This window comes from Crocodylus siamensis, chromosome 9 (assembly GCF_052110815.1).
Source record: "Crocodylus siamensis isolate JL-2025a chromosome 9, ASM5211081v1, whole genome shotgun sequence".
Lineage (NCBI taxonomy): Eukaryota > Metazoa > Chordata > Crocodylia > Crocodylidae > Crocodylus > Crocodylus siamensis.
This window is the reverse complement of record NC_143403.1, coordinates 1534332-1548924: the sequence shown is the minus strand read 5'-3', so window position 1 is coordinate 1548924 and position 14593 is coordinate 1534332. Positions and strand designations below refer to the sequence as shown.

At 45.2% G+C, this 14593-nt stretch overlaps 1 protein-coding gene across 3 annotated transcripts in view; it reads left to right on the top strand.

Moving 5' to 3' along the window:
- Positions 1 to 8592: 8592 nt before the first annotated feature.
- Positions 8593 to 14593, top strand: part of NFAT5 (nuclear factor of activated T cells 5) — a 105672-nt gene continuing 99671 nt past the window's right edge. For 2 of the 3 annotated variants that reach the window (XM_090063846.1, XM_090063844.1), the window contains exon 1: positions 8960 to 8972. Coding sequence is in view for 1 of the 3 variants with exons in the window: in XM_090063843.1 (XP_089919969.1) it covers positions 8900 to 8972 (73 nt within the window). In the remaining 2 variants the exon portion in view is untranslated. Of the gene's footprint in view, positions 8973 to 14593 lie in introns of all 3 variants that reach the window. The other variant, XM_090063843.1, reaches the window with a different exon arrangement.

Here is a 14593-nt window from a genome sequence, read left to right as displayed (position 1 = left end):
ATCCACTGTCACTTTTGGCTTTTTCTTCACTTGCTTGCTTTTGAAAGCTCTCCTTCCTATTGGACCTGTGTTTTATGTTATTTTTCTCTAACTGTATTAGGGTGTATTTTTAGAGATTGAGTCTCAAGGCTATATCTTGTGTGTTTTAAAATCCTTTTCACAGCTCTCAAAATTAATTCATCTTCATGAGAATTTTCAACAATTTCCAGTTGACTATTATTTACTAATTTGTCAAGTTCACTAATGAAGTTAAAGAAAACCAGGACTAAGAGCTTGTCTACACCAGTGGCTTACACTGATGGAAACTCAGTTGCATCCTTCTAAAGAGATGTGTGTCCACTTGCTGGAACTCCTCCCTTCTCTGTAACTGGCAAATTCCTTGAGTGTCGCTCCTGTTAGACTCCGGAGTATTTTCACATCAGACTAAATTATATCACAGCAACAACCATGTGGTCATTTCTGTTCTCCAAGTATTTTGGCTGTCCCCAACTACCTTCCTATGCTACTTCATAACCTGTCTGACAAACCGGTCTTGGAGACATGGGATGAACAAGACAATGCCAAGAAGCTTGAGACCAATGACTCATTCTGCCTGGAGGTACCTGGGAGCCAGGATCTAATAGAGCTGCAGGATCCCAACCAACACCCCACACAGATAAACCTGGACATCTCTGTCCCTATCCCTGTTACAAGTCAGCCTTCCACTCCCCGCAGTGCTCAGACTGCCAGAAGTACCTGCAGAGATGACTGGTAAGCATCATGGATGCACACCTTGCTGGGGTTATTTGACCCCAGCAGTCTTTCCTGCCCAGAGCAAGGGGGCTGGACCCCATGATCTCACAAGGTCCTTTCCAGCCCTAAACATCTCTGAACCTGTACATGAGTCACTGTCTTGCCTTTACTGCAAGGTATCGGTACTGCAGGCTGAGATGTACACCAGCCTCGTTATTCCCAGTGAACGTGGCCCTCCTCCAAAGATAGCGGCCCTGTAAGCACTCGGAATAGTGACTTGTCTGTTGTTGGGTAAAATATATTCTCAGCCTGCCATGCACAGCTCTGCACCCCCTTTCTTTCCAGACCTGTCTTCTGTCCTCCCAAAAATCCATGCCCCCAACATCTGTTGAATCTGGCTTCTCAGCCTCCTCCCAGCCCTTTGCTCCCCCACAACACACACCCCTCACATCACATGCTCAATTACTGATCAAGCCAGATTTAGGGAAAAGAAAAAAGCCAAACTCACTACTTTATCCCAGAAATGTAATTCTTGAGCACCAAGTGTTCTGTACTTCTGTTAAAAAGTACAGGCTGTGTTTTGATTAATTAAGAATTAATTCAGAAAATCAATACAGATTTACCAGTGTTTCCTTTCCAATAAAAATCTTACTAAGGCATTTTTTAAATCAACATAGGTCTTAGTCTTTTTCCACTAAAAGCTTTATCAATGCTTTTTCCCAGTCTATTAAAAACTCATTGCACCAACATGAAAACTATGAATAGAGAACACACTGCACAGCTTGTGCAAGGCACAAACACTCTTAATTTCAGGCAAGGCCTGAAACTCATTGCAAAATAGCACTAATGGCATAGCAAAGGCTGTGCCTATCTGCAGGGGGTAGAAAATGGCACTTCAGATCCAGAACACGTTTTAGCAGACCTCTCCTGCTGCGTGGTTGGGCTGCCGTCTCCTGGCTTCCTAAACAGGTGGCTATTAGGGCTGTGCAAAATTTTGCCAGCTGTTTCGTTTCGACACTTTTGACTCATTTTGAGCTCAAAACAGCGAAATGGAAACGAAACAAAGGGCTTTGAAACAGCCTTGAAACAAAATGAGGCTTCAAGTTTCAAAGCAGCCAGCAGGTGCCAGATGGGGGAGAACCAGGGCTGCACTCCCAGCAGCTCCAGGCTCAGCCAGGAAAGGAGTGTAGCCCTGGCTCTCCCCGCCTCCTGCAGCTGGGCTGCGAGAAGCCTATCATAGTGCAGGGGAAGGAAACTGAGCCCTGAACTCTGGACTGTGCTAGTTTCCCTAGACCAATGGTAGCGCTCAGCTCAGCCCCAGTTCCCTTCCCCGATCAATCCCAGTGCTGGGGAGGCAAACTGAGCAATGGGGCTCAGTTCCCTTTCCCAACTCCCCAGTCCCAAACAACATCCTTCCCTCATCTAGCAGACAGATGGGGGCCTGCAACCCTGGGAGGACTGGCACAGCTGCTGCAGCCCTACTGGGGTTGGGCCCTGATCTGCCTGCTGGATGAGAGAGGCTGTTTCGAGCATCCCTATTATGGCCTATGGGCAAAATGTGAAAACACCCTTGGAACAGCATCGCTGTCTTGACGAAACGGAACAGCAGTTTAAAATCGAAACGAAACGCTGTTCCGACGAAACCTTGAAACGCAAGTCAAAATGGAACAGTGACGTTTCCCACAGCCCTACTGGCTATGCCCCTCCAACCATGCAGAACATATCTTTCTGCTGAATAATAACAATGTGTATCTTGCTGCGTCCCCCTTCGTCTTTGGACACTTCTTTGCTGGTTTGTCAAACGGATTGGGGATAACTTCAATGCTGGGACTGCCTGCAGAAATGCAACCACAATCACCTTTCTTGGCACAGTAGTATTATGCCCACATGCAATGCCCTGATGATGCTGAAATTTGCCCCTGCAGCCTGTGATCCTGTGCAGCCTCCCTAATGTGACATGAAATTCCACAGAGCAGCAATCCAGCAAGCCCCACACATCAGTCAGCTAGCTCCCTGCTGACAGGAATCTGTGAGGACGTCCCATGCATCACAGTTTCAAAGATCATAGGAAGAAAGGTAGGAAAACATGTCCGGTGTCCAGTCTCCCAAAACCAGAAAGACCGTCTCAATGGCATCCCAAAATTGTGGAGCAAACCACATTTTCTCTCTGCTGCCACTCATGCTGTATAAACAATAACTGTTGTTTTTCTGACGTGTTTGGCACCTCCAATACCCAAACTCTGAACTATTGCCTAATAGCTGGCAAACTTGAGAGTTAAAGAAAAAAAGAGGACAAAAGACTGAATAAACCAGGTGGAAGCCTCTGGGAAAGACAGGAGGCATTTCTGAGGTAAGAGAACGAGGTGCCAAGGAAGAGGGCACCAAGGAGCTGGCAGAGAAGCATCGCTCGTTGGTTTGGTTCCAGAGCTGGTGGAAAAGAGGCTTGTGTGGATGGAGCAGAATCTGGCTGTCGCTGAACAGACTATATAGCTGGATGCGCAGAGGCAGCTGATGGAGATAACAAACAGGTGAGCACAGACTGCATGCCCCGCTGAAGGTGCTGTGGCCTTCTACCTCCCCTCCCACCACCCTTCCTTACCCTGCAGTATCCCTCTGCAAGGACTGAAGCCAGAGGTGTCTGGAAAACGTGTCCTGTTGGGAGCAGTAGTTTGGCCCTTTTAGTCTGACAGGGAAAACAGGTCCATGCACAAACTGAGATCCTCCAGCCCAAGCAAGGGTGGCTGCCAGCATACACTGCTCTGGCCCCGCAGATTGCAAGAAGAAAGGCTAGTCTCCACAGCTGTGTACTTTTGCGCTCCAAGCTTTGAACTTAGATCTTCATTACCTCTTAATTTAAAGCCCTGCTGTTTGCATAGTTCTCACTGTTTGCACTTTTGGGACAATAAAGATTTATTTTTGCCCATCAGCAAAAGCACTGCTGTTTGTAAAATTCATTGACCTCTAAAAAGATTCTACAAAACATGTAACAAAACCTGCATCAGACAACAGAGCCACATATGCCTGAAGGTGTAGGTGCTCAATTTAGACATGCTCGTAAAGCTAAAAGTCATATGCTGTTTAAAATTTATGGAAGCACAAAAAGAAAACACAAGAACCCCACAAATCCATAATGCACAACAAGCCTTCCCCCTCCTGTAACTTCAGTGACATTCACACCCTTCTATTAAACATTCATAGATGCATGAATGAGTCACATGCAAAACCAACACCTCATGGCGAAAAGCTACCCAACATGGCTTAATTTGTTGTATAGTGTAAACATTTTATCTTTTGCTCTCGGCAAATCCACAAGGCATTGTGGACAGCGTTATTTAGGAGGAAGCATCCTGTGGGCTGTTCAAAATATCTTGAAAGTCTATGAATCCAACTACCAACTTTCTGTGAGGTCCTCCCCTTTGCTTTTGCATCTATTGTGCAGACGGCATACAGCTCTTATGAGACGGAGGTATGCTCAGCTGCCTCAAGCCTTCCCGTTACAACCTGCCATCTATTCTCCAGGCTCTTCAGTGCACTACTCCACTGCCATTGCGTTTGTGCTTAGGCAGGAGTTAACAGTTCTTTTCTAGGAGCTAAATGACCAGCAAAAGGTTTGTCAACCACGGCAGTTGTAGGTAAGAGAATAAGATCCAGGACACTGACACCAGTAATGCCCGTGTTAATTGTGCTAGCAAACTGCCCTTTTTCATTTGGAAGAACAGGCAGGACATCCAGGAAATTCTGGTATCAAAGTAAACTTTTCCAGACCAACCTGCAAAGATGCTGGTAAACCTACAATGGTGGCCAACCTGGCACTGCAGCACAACGGAGAGCTCTTTCCTGCTGTCATCGCCCAGGCCTGCTACAAGACACAAATAATAATGTTTCATCAACTGCACCAGTGCATCTGGGAAAGGCCACGTGGGCAAAGCCAAAAATGTCCTCAGGGTAACAAGCTTGACAGCCTGCAGTGACAGTAGTTTGTAAATATGAGTGCACACTTATTAACAGCCATCTTAACAGTTGATCTGCTAAACCAAACTGGTCAGCCACTGGGGATGGTGATGATCATGCTTCTGAATGGATAGGGGAACTTTCGTATTGGTGTGTTGCTTCTCTGCACCAGGAAAGCCAGCTTTGTCATGCTGATGCTGCATGCTCACTGCTATCACATAATCCTTTCCATCCACCTGACGCTTTTTTCTTGAGCCTAGAGAGAGCACAAAGTTGGTCCAAGTAAAGTGCCTTTTGCAGCAGCTTTTCAATCACATCCACCTCCTTCTCGTGTGTGTTGTCTGTGGCCAGGCAGCTGGTTTGCAAAGCTGCAGCTGTCTGGCAGCCTGTCAAACATCCATATAAGCAACTGATGCCCCACTGCCAGCATTGCAGCATAGAGAGCTGCTTGTTAATAATAAGCTTCTGTACTTTGAACATGGTGCCACCTAAAAAAAGGAGGCTGTGGGATGGCACAGGAAGAATCCTGGGATTTTTAAAGTGACTCCCCAAATAAGGAACAGGTTTATTTCCACCTTGCTTCTGCAAAATAACCCAGCATACTGAGTGCAGGGAAGATCCTCCTGCATGGAAGGCAGCCTTGAAATAAAAGCTAACTGTTAAGCTGGATGCACCCATTGATGCCAGTTAGTGAGAAGCAGTTATATCAAGCTTTTGGGTATCATAGTACCCTGAGACCTGACGAAGGAGGTAGTGTGATGCACAAAACCTTGTAAAAACCTATCCCAACCACATAGTTGGTTCAGTAAAAGAGATCACCCACAAAAACTTTTGCCTCTCGTAGTGAGATGCGATGACTTTTATTGTCATTTGTTCACAGGCTATTTCCAGATGTGTTTCACTGTGTGGGATGATGCTTACATTCAAATCATTTCTAATTATTTTGAGACATGCTCTGGTAAGGGCTTCCCTAAAATGGATGCAGACTACGGTCTCCTTGAATTAATTTTGTTAGTATCATTAAAGAAAGTAATCATATTTGCCCAGCATAATATTGAGTTATAAATCTGTGCTGCTTATTCATCCTGGTTTCCTTATTGCAGAAGTGGTCACAGATTATTATTACATGCATTTTTAAGGTGGCAATTACTGCAATAATAATTACAAATAAAATGTTCCATTTCCCATCAATTCCCTGAATTGAGAGTAAATGGATTATAGTATTGGGATTTCTACTATTTCCCTATTTTAGGATGACTACATTTGTCTCCCCCAAAAACAAACAAACAAAAGCTGTCCATGATTTGATAAAAATAATTGCAAGTATATCAGCAAATTCAATATTAATCTGCTTAAATCCTTGATATTCATATAATCTGGGCCTGCTTGTTTGTACCGTATTACGTATGTTCCATTTTCCTGTCTGGCCTGTTTTTTTAGTTGTTTGCAGTATGAAATCATAATTATTTTAGTGGCCTATTACTTATTTCACTTGTGGTTTGTTTAACATCAAAAATTTGAAAAGCAGTTTAGGAGCTCATGCAGAGTAACTTCAGACCTGATCATTTTTTTGCCTTCTTACACTTAACTTTTCCTGACATTTGTTTCCTTGTCTTACTTACCTGGCATTAATAAATTCAGCTCATTTTTGCTTTGTTGCCCTTACCATTCTTCTGTAGTTTAACTGGTTTTATAGAATATAATCTTCTTTGGTGTCTTGCCCTTTTACCCCTTCCACCACGGGTCCTTATCTCTTTGGATCGGTATCTTGTCATTCCACATTGACTACTATGTTTCTTGCAGTTCCTCCTCAGCAGAGGGGTACCGGGACCCCACCTTTCCTTTAAACACAGTTTTTTTAATACTTCATGTTACATATTCACTGGATGTTGTAATGCCTGAACATTTGCATTCTTAAAATATGTGTCTTCTGTAAGCCCAGTCTTTAGTATGTTTCATTTAAATGAATCATGATCACTTCCACACTTACTATTCACCTTCAATTGTTTCCCATTCCTCTTAGCAAGAAAATATGCCAAAGCAAAGGCTCCCTTAATCCTATGTTCTTTGCACCATGAAGTTTTCCACTTCCATTAAGTTTAACCAAACGTTTTGTTCAGCAGATGTTTTTCATGGACATCGAACTGCCTATCTTGTGGTCTCCAGCCTGTTGATGACCCAGGAATTTTTCATTCCTCCTTATCTTGGGGCTCTTTCAGAAATGTCAGCAGCAGCTCCCCTCCTCCTCAAATTCTTGCACCCTTTCAAAAACTATTTGTGCTCTTAAGACTGGATGTTTTTCTAAAGAACATGCTCTAGTTCAAACAAGAATTAATTCAGGGAAGCTCTATGGCCTGTGTTATCCAGGAGGTCAGACAAGATAATCACGGTCCCTTCTTGCCTTATAAACTGCTTGTTAAGCTCAAGCTTGTGAAACCTTGCACAAGTCATTTCAACTCTGTGCCCCAGTTTTACCCTTTGTATTATTTAAGTAATGTTTTGTCTTTGTAGAACACTTGGAGATCCTCAGCTGAAAAAAAAATCACATAAATGCAAGTATTTTGTTTTCTTTGCCAAGCACATCAAACGCTGGTACTTTTTAATCATGTTTAATCTTTTTGCCTTTCCTGGACTGATTGATAGATGGTGTCAACATAATGGTTCCAAGGATCAGCTCACCAAGACTGTGATGCCTTCAGCTCTTTTAATAGAGTTGAATACTCTGCCTTTAACGTGTAGAACAGCAGGCAGGAAAGTTTCAGGAAAATGTGTTATTAGAAGAGACTTAGAGATGACATGAACAAGCTAGTCTGCAAGGGGAGGTAAATTTGGGTTTCAGGATGTACGGTTCTGCTCAGAGTTCTTACGACTGGGTAGATACTCTGCAAATTGAAGCACAGTAGGGGCTGACTAGAAAACCACCATTGCTATGTATGTGGCAAGACTTCTAACTCAGTTGTTACAGAGTTGTGGGTTTTACTCACAGCAGGAGACATCCTCTGTGCCCTGTAGGTGTGTCGCTCTCTCACCATTTCTATTTTCTTTATGTGACCCATAACATATTTTGGCCAGGGAGGGGCTCTGTTACCCACAGAAGGACCAGTACTAGCGTCTGTGTGCATATGGTTTATTTAGGATGTGAGATACCCACTGGTTACATTGATCAGATCCAAGCATAGTCACCCTGTAAAAAAAAAAAAAGAAAAAAGAGGAGAAACTGCTATTTTTAAAAACAGAAATTGTAAAATTCTCTTTCCCTTCGGTAGGGCTTGGCTCCAGGGAGCACCTCTTCAGCAAGGAACATGACGAGGCACTATGCTGAATATTTAAACCAGTAGTGCCCAATCTTTTGCCCCAGGGAGTGATCCAAAGTTGGTCCATGGGACGGATGTTGTGCTCCGACTGAGCCCCAAAAGCTTGGATTGGCCCGTGCTGCCAGCTCCATCCCTGTGCACCCAGATCGGGCTCCTCAGCACCCCAGCCCTGTGATCCAAGTGCAGGGCTGTGTTACCTAGCACTTGGTTCGGGGCGGGGGGGTGTTCAGAAACATGGCAGCAGGGGAGCACTTATTAAGGCTACCATTACTTCCTGCTGCCAAACCCGTGGGGAGCCCCTGGGCTGGATGAGGATGATGTGGTTTGTAGACAAGCACCCCGATCTGAACCACCTCCGTTTGCAACCAAACCTTTCCCTGCAAAATACAAGGATCACACGAAGCCATCACCTCACACCTTTGTCCCTCCTGGCTCCCTCAAAGCGCACGCGCGTGGTCTCCCTGGCGAGCTGCTGCCCCCTCCCCCAAAGGCCCGCGGGCATGCGCATGCGCAGGGCGCCGCTCCTCTCCAACCCCCCCTCCTCTCCTTGCCCGGTTGGCGCAGGCGCAATTGCGGCAAGAAGCCCACCTCCCCCTTCTGTTCGCACATGCGCACGCCGCCGGCTGTTCCCCTGGTAACGCCCCCCCTGCAGCCCCGGGGCCGCGCGTGCGCAGAGCATCCGCGGAGGGGGCGGTAGTCCGTGCCGTTGGCAGCCGCCGGATTCCTGTCAGGCCCGGCCCGACGCGACGCGACGCGACGGCTGAGGCGCGCCCGGCCTGGCCCTGTCCGCGCGCAGCGCCTCGTCCGGCCCCGCCCAGCCCCGCCGGAGCGCCCCACTCCCGCGTCCGGCCCGGCGCCCCGCTCCCGCCGCCCCCTCGCCCCTGCCGGGCCGCGGAGCTGCGATGCCCTCGGACTTCATCTCTCTGCTCAGCGCCGACCTCGACCTCGACTCCCCCAAGTCCCTCTACTCCAAGGGTGAGTGCGGCTGGGGCCGGGCCGCGCGGCCTCCTCGGGAACGCGAGCGGTCCGCTTGGCTGCGCCGCCGGGCCTCCCTTCCCCTGCCCGCGGGCCCAGCTCCGGGCACAGATGGGACCGCCCTCTCTCCCCGCTCCGCCCCGGGCAAGGGAGCTCCACGGACTGCCGGGGAAGGGCCCCGCGGGGAGCAAGTGGGGGAAACGAGGGGAAGAGGGGCCTGGGGGGGAGCAAGTGGTGGGGAAAGGGGCCGGCGGCGGCGGGGGAATGAAGGAAAAAGGGACCCATGGGGGGAAATGAGGGGGAAAGGTACCTTGAGGGGGAGCAAATAGGGGGAAAATTAGGAGAAAATGGGTCCGGGGGAGTAAGTGGGGAGCAAGTGGAGGGGAAAAGGGACCCATGGGGGGGAAAATGGGCCCTGGGAGAAGTGTGGGGGGGAAGGGCTCACAGGGGGCTAGCCCCTGCAAGGACCATGCCAGGCAAGCCCGGTGATGTGTGAAATGGCCCGTCCACAGCCACACATGAGGATGCAGCGGAGGAGTGGTGTGCAGGCAGAAATGGGGGCTGAATGCTTTAAAGAAAGTGGGAGGCACTGATGTTGCTGTGGGCAGTTCAGTGAAACCAGCCTCCTGGCAGGGTTAGAGAGTGAATAGTTGCGTGTAAACATGAATGGGCAAGCTTGTGGGTAAAAACACACACTTCAGCCAGTCCCTCCTGGCAGTAACTTCAGGAGTGTTGCAGGGATACTGGGGGTGTTGGTCTAAGGTCGTGGGCAGGCATGGTTCTGTGGGTAAAGGTGATGTCTTTTATTAGACCAGCTAAATAGTCTGCTGGTGTGTGCACTCTTCTGGGTGTAGCATAGGACACTGGGACTCTCTCAGAAACAAGTGTTAAAGCACCAGGAAACTGAGAGTTAAAAAAAAACAAACTCAAAACACCAGGAAACTGAGAGTTAAAGTTAAGTTTAAAAAACAAAAAAATTCACTCACCCAGAGAACTTTAATTCATAGTGAAACCATACAGTAATTATCTCCATAATTGTGTAGTACCAGTTTACATGAGTGCTTATTAAAGACACTGTTGTAGTTTTAATTTTCTCTTCCTCATCCTGTCATTATATGATGAAATAAAGATTATTTGGATACCTTTAAATTTAAATTAATTCAGTTGGAATTGTTGTTTAAATTAGTTCCCCAAAGGGAACTGTGTTAAAGTTTTTTAACTTTTGTGACCGTCTCAGGAGTGTAATCCATGCCAATCCTGACAGCTGTGCCAATAAAACTTTTTAAGTACAGGCCAGGCCTAAATGTACATGGCAATATGGAAGTTTTCTGGTGCCTTGACAGTAATGATTTTGGTTAAAGTGATATAAAATCTAAATTGGATGACAGGCAGATCATTAGTTTGATACTTTACATTGATCTAGAAAAAAATATGAATAATTTAAGTGATTGAGGAAAAGAAATATCATTTTCATTATGTTAAAATCTTGTGTATCGGTAGGAGTTCAGAGTGAACTTTAAAAATGACTCTTCAAGACCATTCAAGATTTGTTTAAGATATTGTAACAAATATCAAGTCTTTGGGTTGCTTGGTAAAGTCGGCTTGCAGCCTCTCTCTCGGCTTGAGTTATATCATTATGTATGCATGTTTTGGGTTTTTTAACATCTTATTCAGTTTCCCTTTACAGATTAGTTTCCTCAAGACACCTTATTATTTAGGTTTCAAGCCTACTGCAAGACTAGCCACAAGTCCCAAAGCTAAAAGTAGTGCCAAGTAGTAATTTTTAGGTCTCCCTAATCCCTGTAGCATCTGAAAACTTGACTGCTGCAACCAAGTAATAAAATCTTCAGCTTTACCAAAAGTTTTTATGTATCCAGAAGCCATTGTCAAAAGAGTGACGGACATCCGTAAAAAAATGATGGAAAAAATAGTTCTAACTCCAGACTGTAAAACTTCCTCTTCAAGATAAAGTAGTTAAAACATTGTCATGTGTAATAAGATTCATCCCTGGCAGTGGGAGTGGTGCCTACTTGTGGACACTATTCCCGTTCCTTACATTTGTACCACCCCATCACACCTTTTATGTCACTATTAGCGTGGGAGGTTGCCTCCAGAGAATGAGAATGTGGTCCTGATTACCTTGTTCTGTGCCGTCTCTCTTGGGGTTCTTGTCCCTCCACCCTGTCTCTCAGGACTGACAGCCGGGTCACCACTTGCTGGGCCTCTGTCAGCCCAATAATACAGCAGTAGACTAGGGCCAGGCGGGCCAAGCCCCTCCTCAGTGGTCTCCTTTCCTCCCCTTTAGCCACTCCCATGCCTGGCAGCCTAAACAGCAAATATAAGCCAAGCAAACACAGTCAAGTGCAGCTGCAGGCCTTTCTCTAAGCTGTTCCCCAAGCTTCCCCTTAGCTTTTCTGGCTTCTCCCAATTTGGGCCCTCCTGGGCCTGCTCACAGTTCCTCCTCCAGTCTCAAGTATTGCTTCTCAGCTTCCTTTCACAGAGAGCTCTTTCAATCAGGGTGAGTCTTCACTTGCTACAGTGCTTTACAGAACTCTCAGCAGTGAGCTGCTTTCTCTTGTTCTGCCCTTTCTGCCACAAGTGCAGGGAACATCTAGTCCCCAGCCTCCCAGGAGCTTCCCTCAAAGACAGACCCCTTTTTCTTACTCTCAGTAACAGGGCAGGGTCCCCTGTTACACATGTAAAAACAAATTAGCAATATAGAATACCAGTCAGTAGAACACATAGTCTGAAAACCTAGAGGTTAGTTGTCCTATGATTTACGGCATCTGCTGAAGTAAGCTATTACTTACAAAACCTTACGCCTCTCCAAATGAATTAGTCTATAACATGGGTGTAAAAAGTACAGCCCAGGGGCCAGAGCCAGCCTGTGGAATCCCATCATTGAATTCCCAGTACTGCTTTTAGCTCTCAGAGATGACCCACAAGTCATGAGATGTGCACTGGACTGGCCCAATGCACAGGGCCTAGGATGTGTGCTGCATGCGGCACCTACTGCAGCTGGTCTAGGACTCAGGTTGCACACAATACCTGCCCTGGCTGGTCTGGGACTGCATTGCACATGGCACCCACTCGAGCTGGGTCGGGACAGTTGTCACATACAGCATGGGTCCTCAATTGGCTGGGACAGGTGCTGCATGCATGCGCAGGTTCTGGAGTGGGCACCACATTGTGACTGTCCCGGACCAGTTGGAGCAGGGGTCATGTGTGTTGAATTCAGTATGTGGTGGGGAGGAATAATCTGCAGGCCTGATCCCGATTCATCATCTAGCCTGTGGACTGGCTCATGCCACTCATTGAGACTGGGGCCTGATCAGTTTGGCAGTCCTGGTCTATAATATGCCACTCTGCCCTGCATTCTGTTCTGTGGATTATAGTACCAAATGCAGCACTTAAATCTAAAAAAATTAAGTAGATGACAAGCTATTCATGGTAGCTACTCAAAGGTCAAAAACAGCTTGTCAAATGACAGGCCCTAAATCCAAAATGATTGGAATCTATTAATTTAGTTAATCCTTTCATTACAGCAATCTTCAACATTTTTAAACCAATTAACAATATTGTGGTCTGTATTCTTTTTACCTAGATTTGTACAGTGCCAGTGCAGTCTTTTCCAGTGTTGCAAGTATGCTTAGAATTGTCTCTCTTTATAATTTATTATCAAATTGCCTGATATAGATGAGTTATAGTAAAGCTGCCTCTGTAAGACCCTTCTTTTCTGTTTTTAAACATTAACTTAGTAGCATATTATTAAGTAGTTTTCTAGGCGCTGCTATTGTGTAATTTAGGTCTGATAGAGTATAAGTGCATATGAAATGTACTTTCTTTTTATACCTTTGGCTTTATAATTTTTGTATGCATTTTATGCAATTGTTGATAGAGCAAGATGAAAGAAGACATCTAGTAAAACATTTACTAGAAGGATGAAACGGTCCAACATAAACTTAGAACTACAAGGTAGTCAGAAAGTACTTAGTTCCATGGTTATTCTTTTGTTGCATGGAATTCTTTTGTTAGGCCAGGGCTGTGCCCATGGGGGGCTTGAACTTTATTTTGTTTGTGGGAAGCCATGCACTGTGTACACCAGATTATTACATTCACAATCTTGTGAAGCAGGCAGCCTGTGGAACTTTGTACCACTTTGATCTTGTCCAAGGTGTGTGGTTTCTCTTTTGATGTGACTATTGGTAAGCAACCCCAGGGGCCCTGGATGTGTGGTTCACCCTGGCCATGTGCATCTGATAAGATGAGATTCAAGCTGTTCTTAGTTGCAGATGAAAGCGGGTGTTTTGCCGTCAGGTATGCAGTAGCACTTAAGGGGGGCGTGTCAGATGGATCCAAAGGTGGATGACTGAGTGAATAATCTTAAGGAAGATGTCCTTCATTATAGAGTAAAATTCTCTGTTTCCTGTGAGATTCACCTCTCTGTCTTCATTTTATCTTTAGGCAGATGTTTTTTACTCTGGTTCTGATATTTAACCTAGACATTGAGAAGAATGGTCCTATTCATATGAAGATGATCTAGGCAGAAGGCAGGGTAGATTTGTACTTTACACTATACATTTCTAATTTAGTTGTCCAAGCAGAGGCTTCATGAAATTCTTGTACTATCCATCTCTTAGTTAGTTAGTCTATAAGGTACAAATCTACCCTGCCTTCTTTTTGCCTGACTTCAGATTAATATGGGTAACTGCCTATATCTACTAAGATCTAGATTAAGATTGTAATGGCATGCTGCTAGCAGTTTAGCTTGAGTTTTCCCCTTTCTTTGCTAGCTTTTCCAAGGTTTGTAGAGATAAGATACAATAATAATACTAAAACAGCACAACATAGAAAATTGCCTGCATCAGAAAAGAGGAAGTGCTGCCAAAACTTGCAGTCCAGGCTTAATATGGGAGGAAAATTAGCCATTTTATGTAATATTTATATATCATCGGCACTCCTTGGAAGTAGGACAGGAATATACTTAGTTATCATCAGCAGAAAATGTATGTGTGTACTTTGCCTATGGACAGGAGGACACAGCATTTTGCCATATTTTCTCACATCCCACATGCCCTCAGATTAGATATCCACCTCATTTGGGGAAGGCAGAATGAAGAAAAAAGTTGTTTTTTTCAGAATTTTACCTACCACAGCATGGATGTACTATTAGAGAGTCCTAGCCATGTGCAGAAGAGGTAGAGTCTACTCCTCAGCTTCACTCACCCTCTCCTTGCAGCTCCATAGCTAACCCTATCACAACTGATAATTCAGACAAAAAGTCTTTTATCTTAATAGCAAATGCTTCTAATGAAGGGATATGTGAGACCAAGTCTTCAAACTTATTCTGAAGAGAAACATATTATATTTTTAATTAGTTTGGGCAAGGATAAAAATCTAGGATTACATACCCCCTGCTCAGTCAACAACAGAACACTTACAGCAACAGAAGGTTTTTACAGAAATAAAAGCTAAAATCTACCCTTTTCTTGGTTACTTGTTCAGTGCAATGCCATGGCATTTTGCATTGCTCCTTAGCCTCACATTTTAGACACGTTACTGTTTATACTTTTTTTTCCCCCTTTTCTCTTCTCCATTTCTTTGCCTTCTCCATGTTCTTG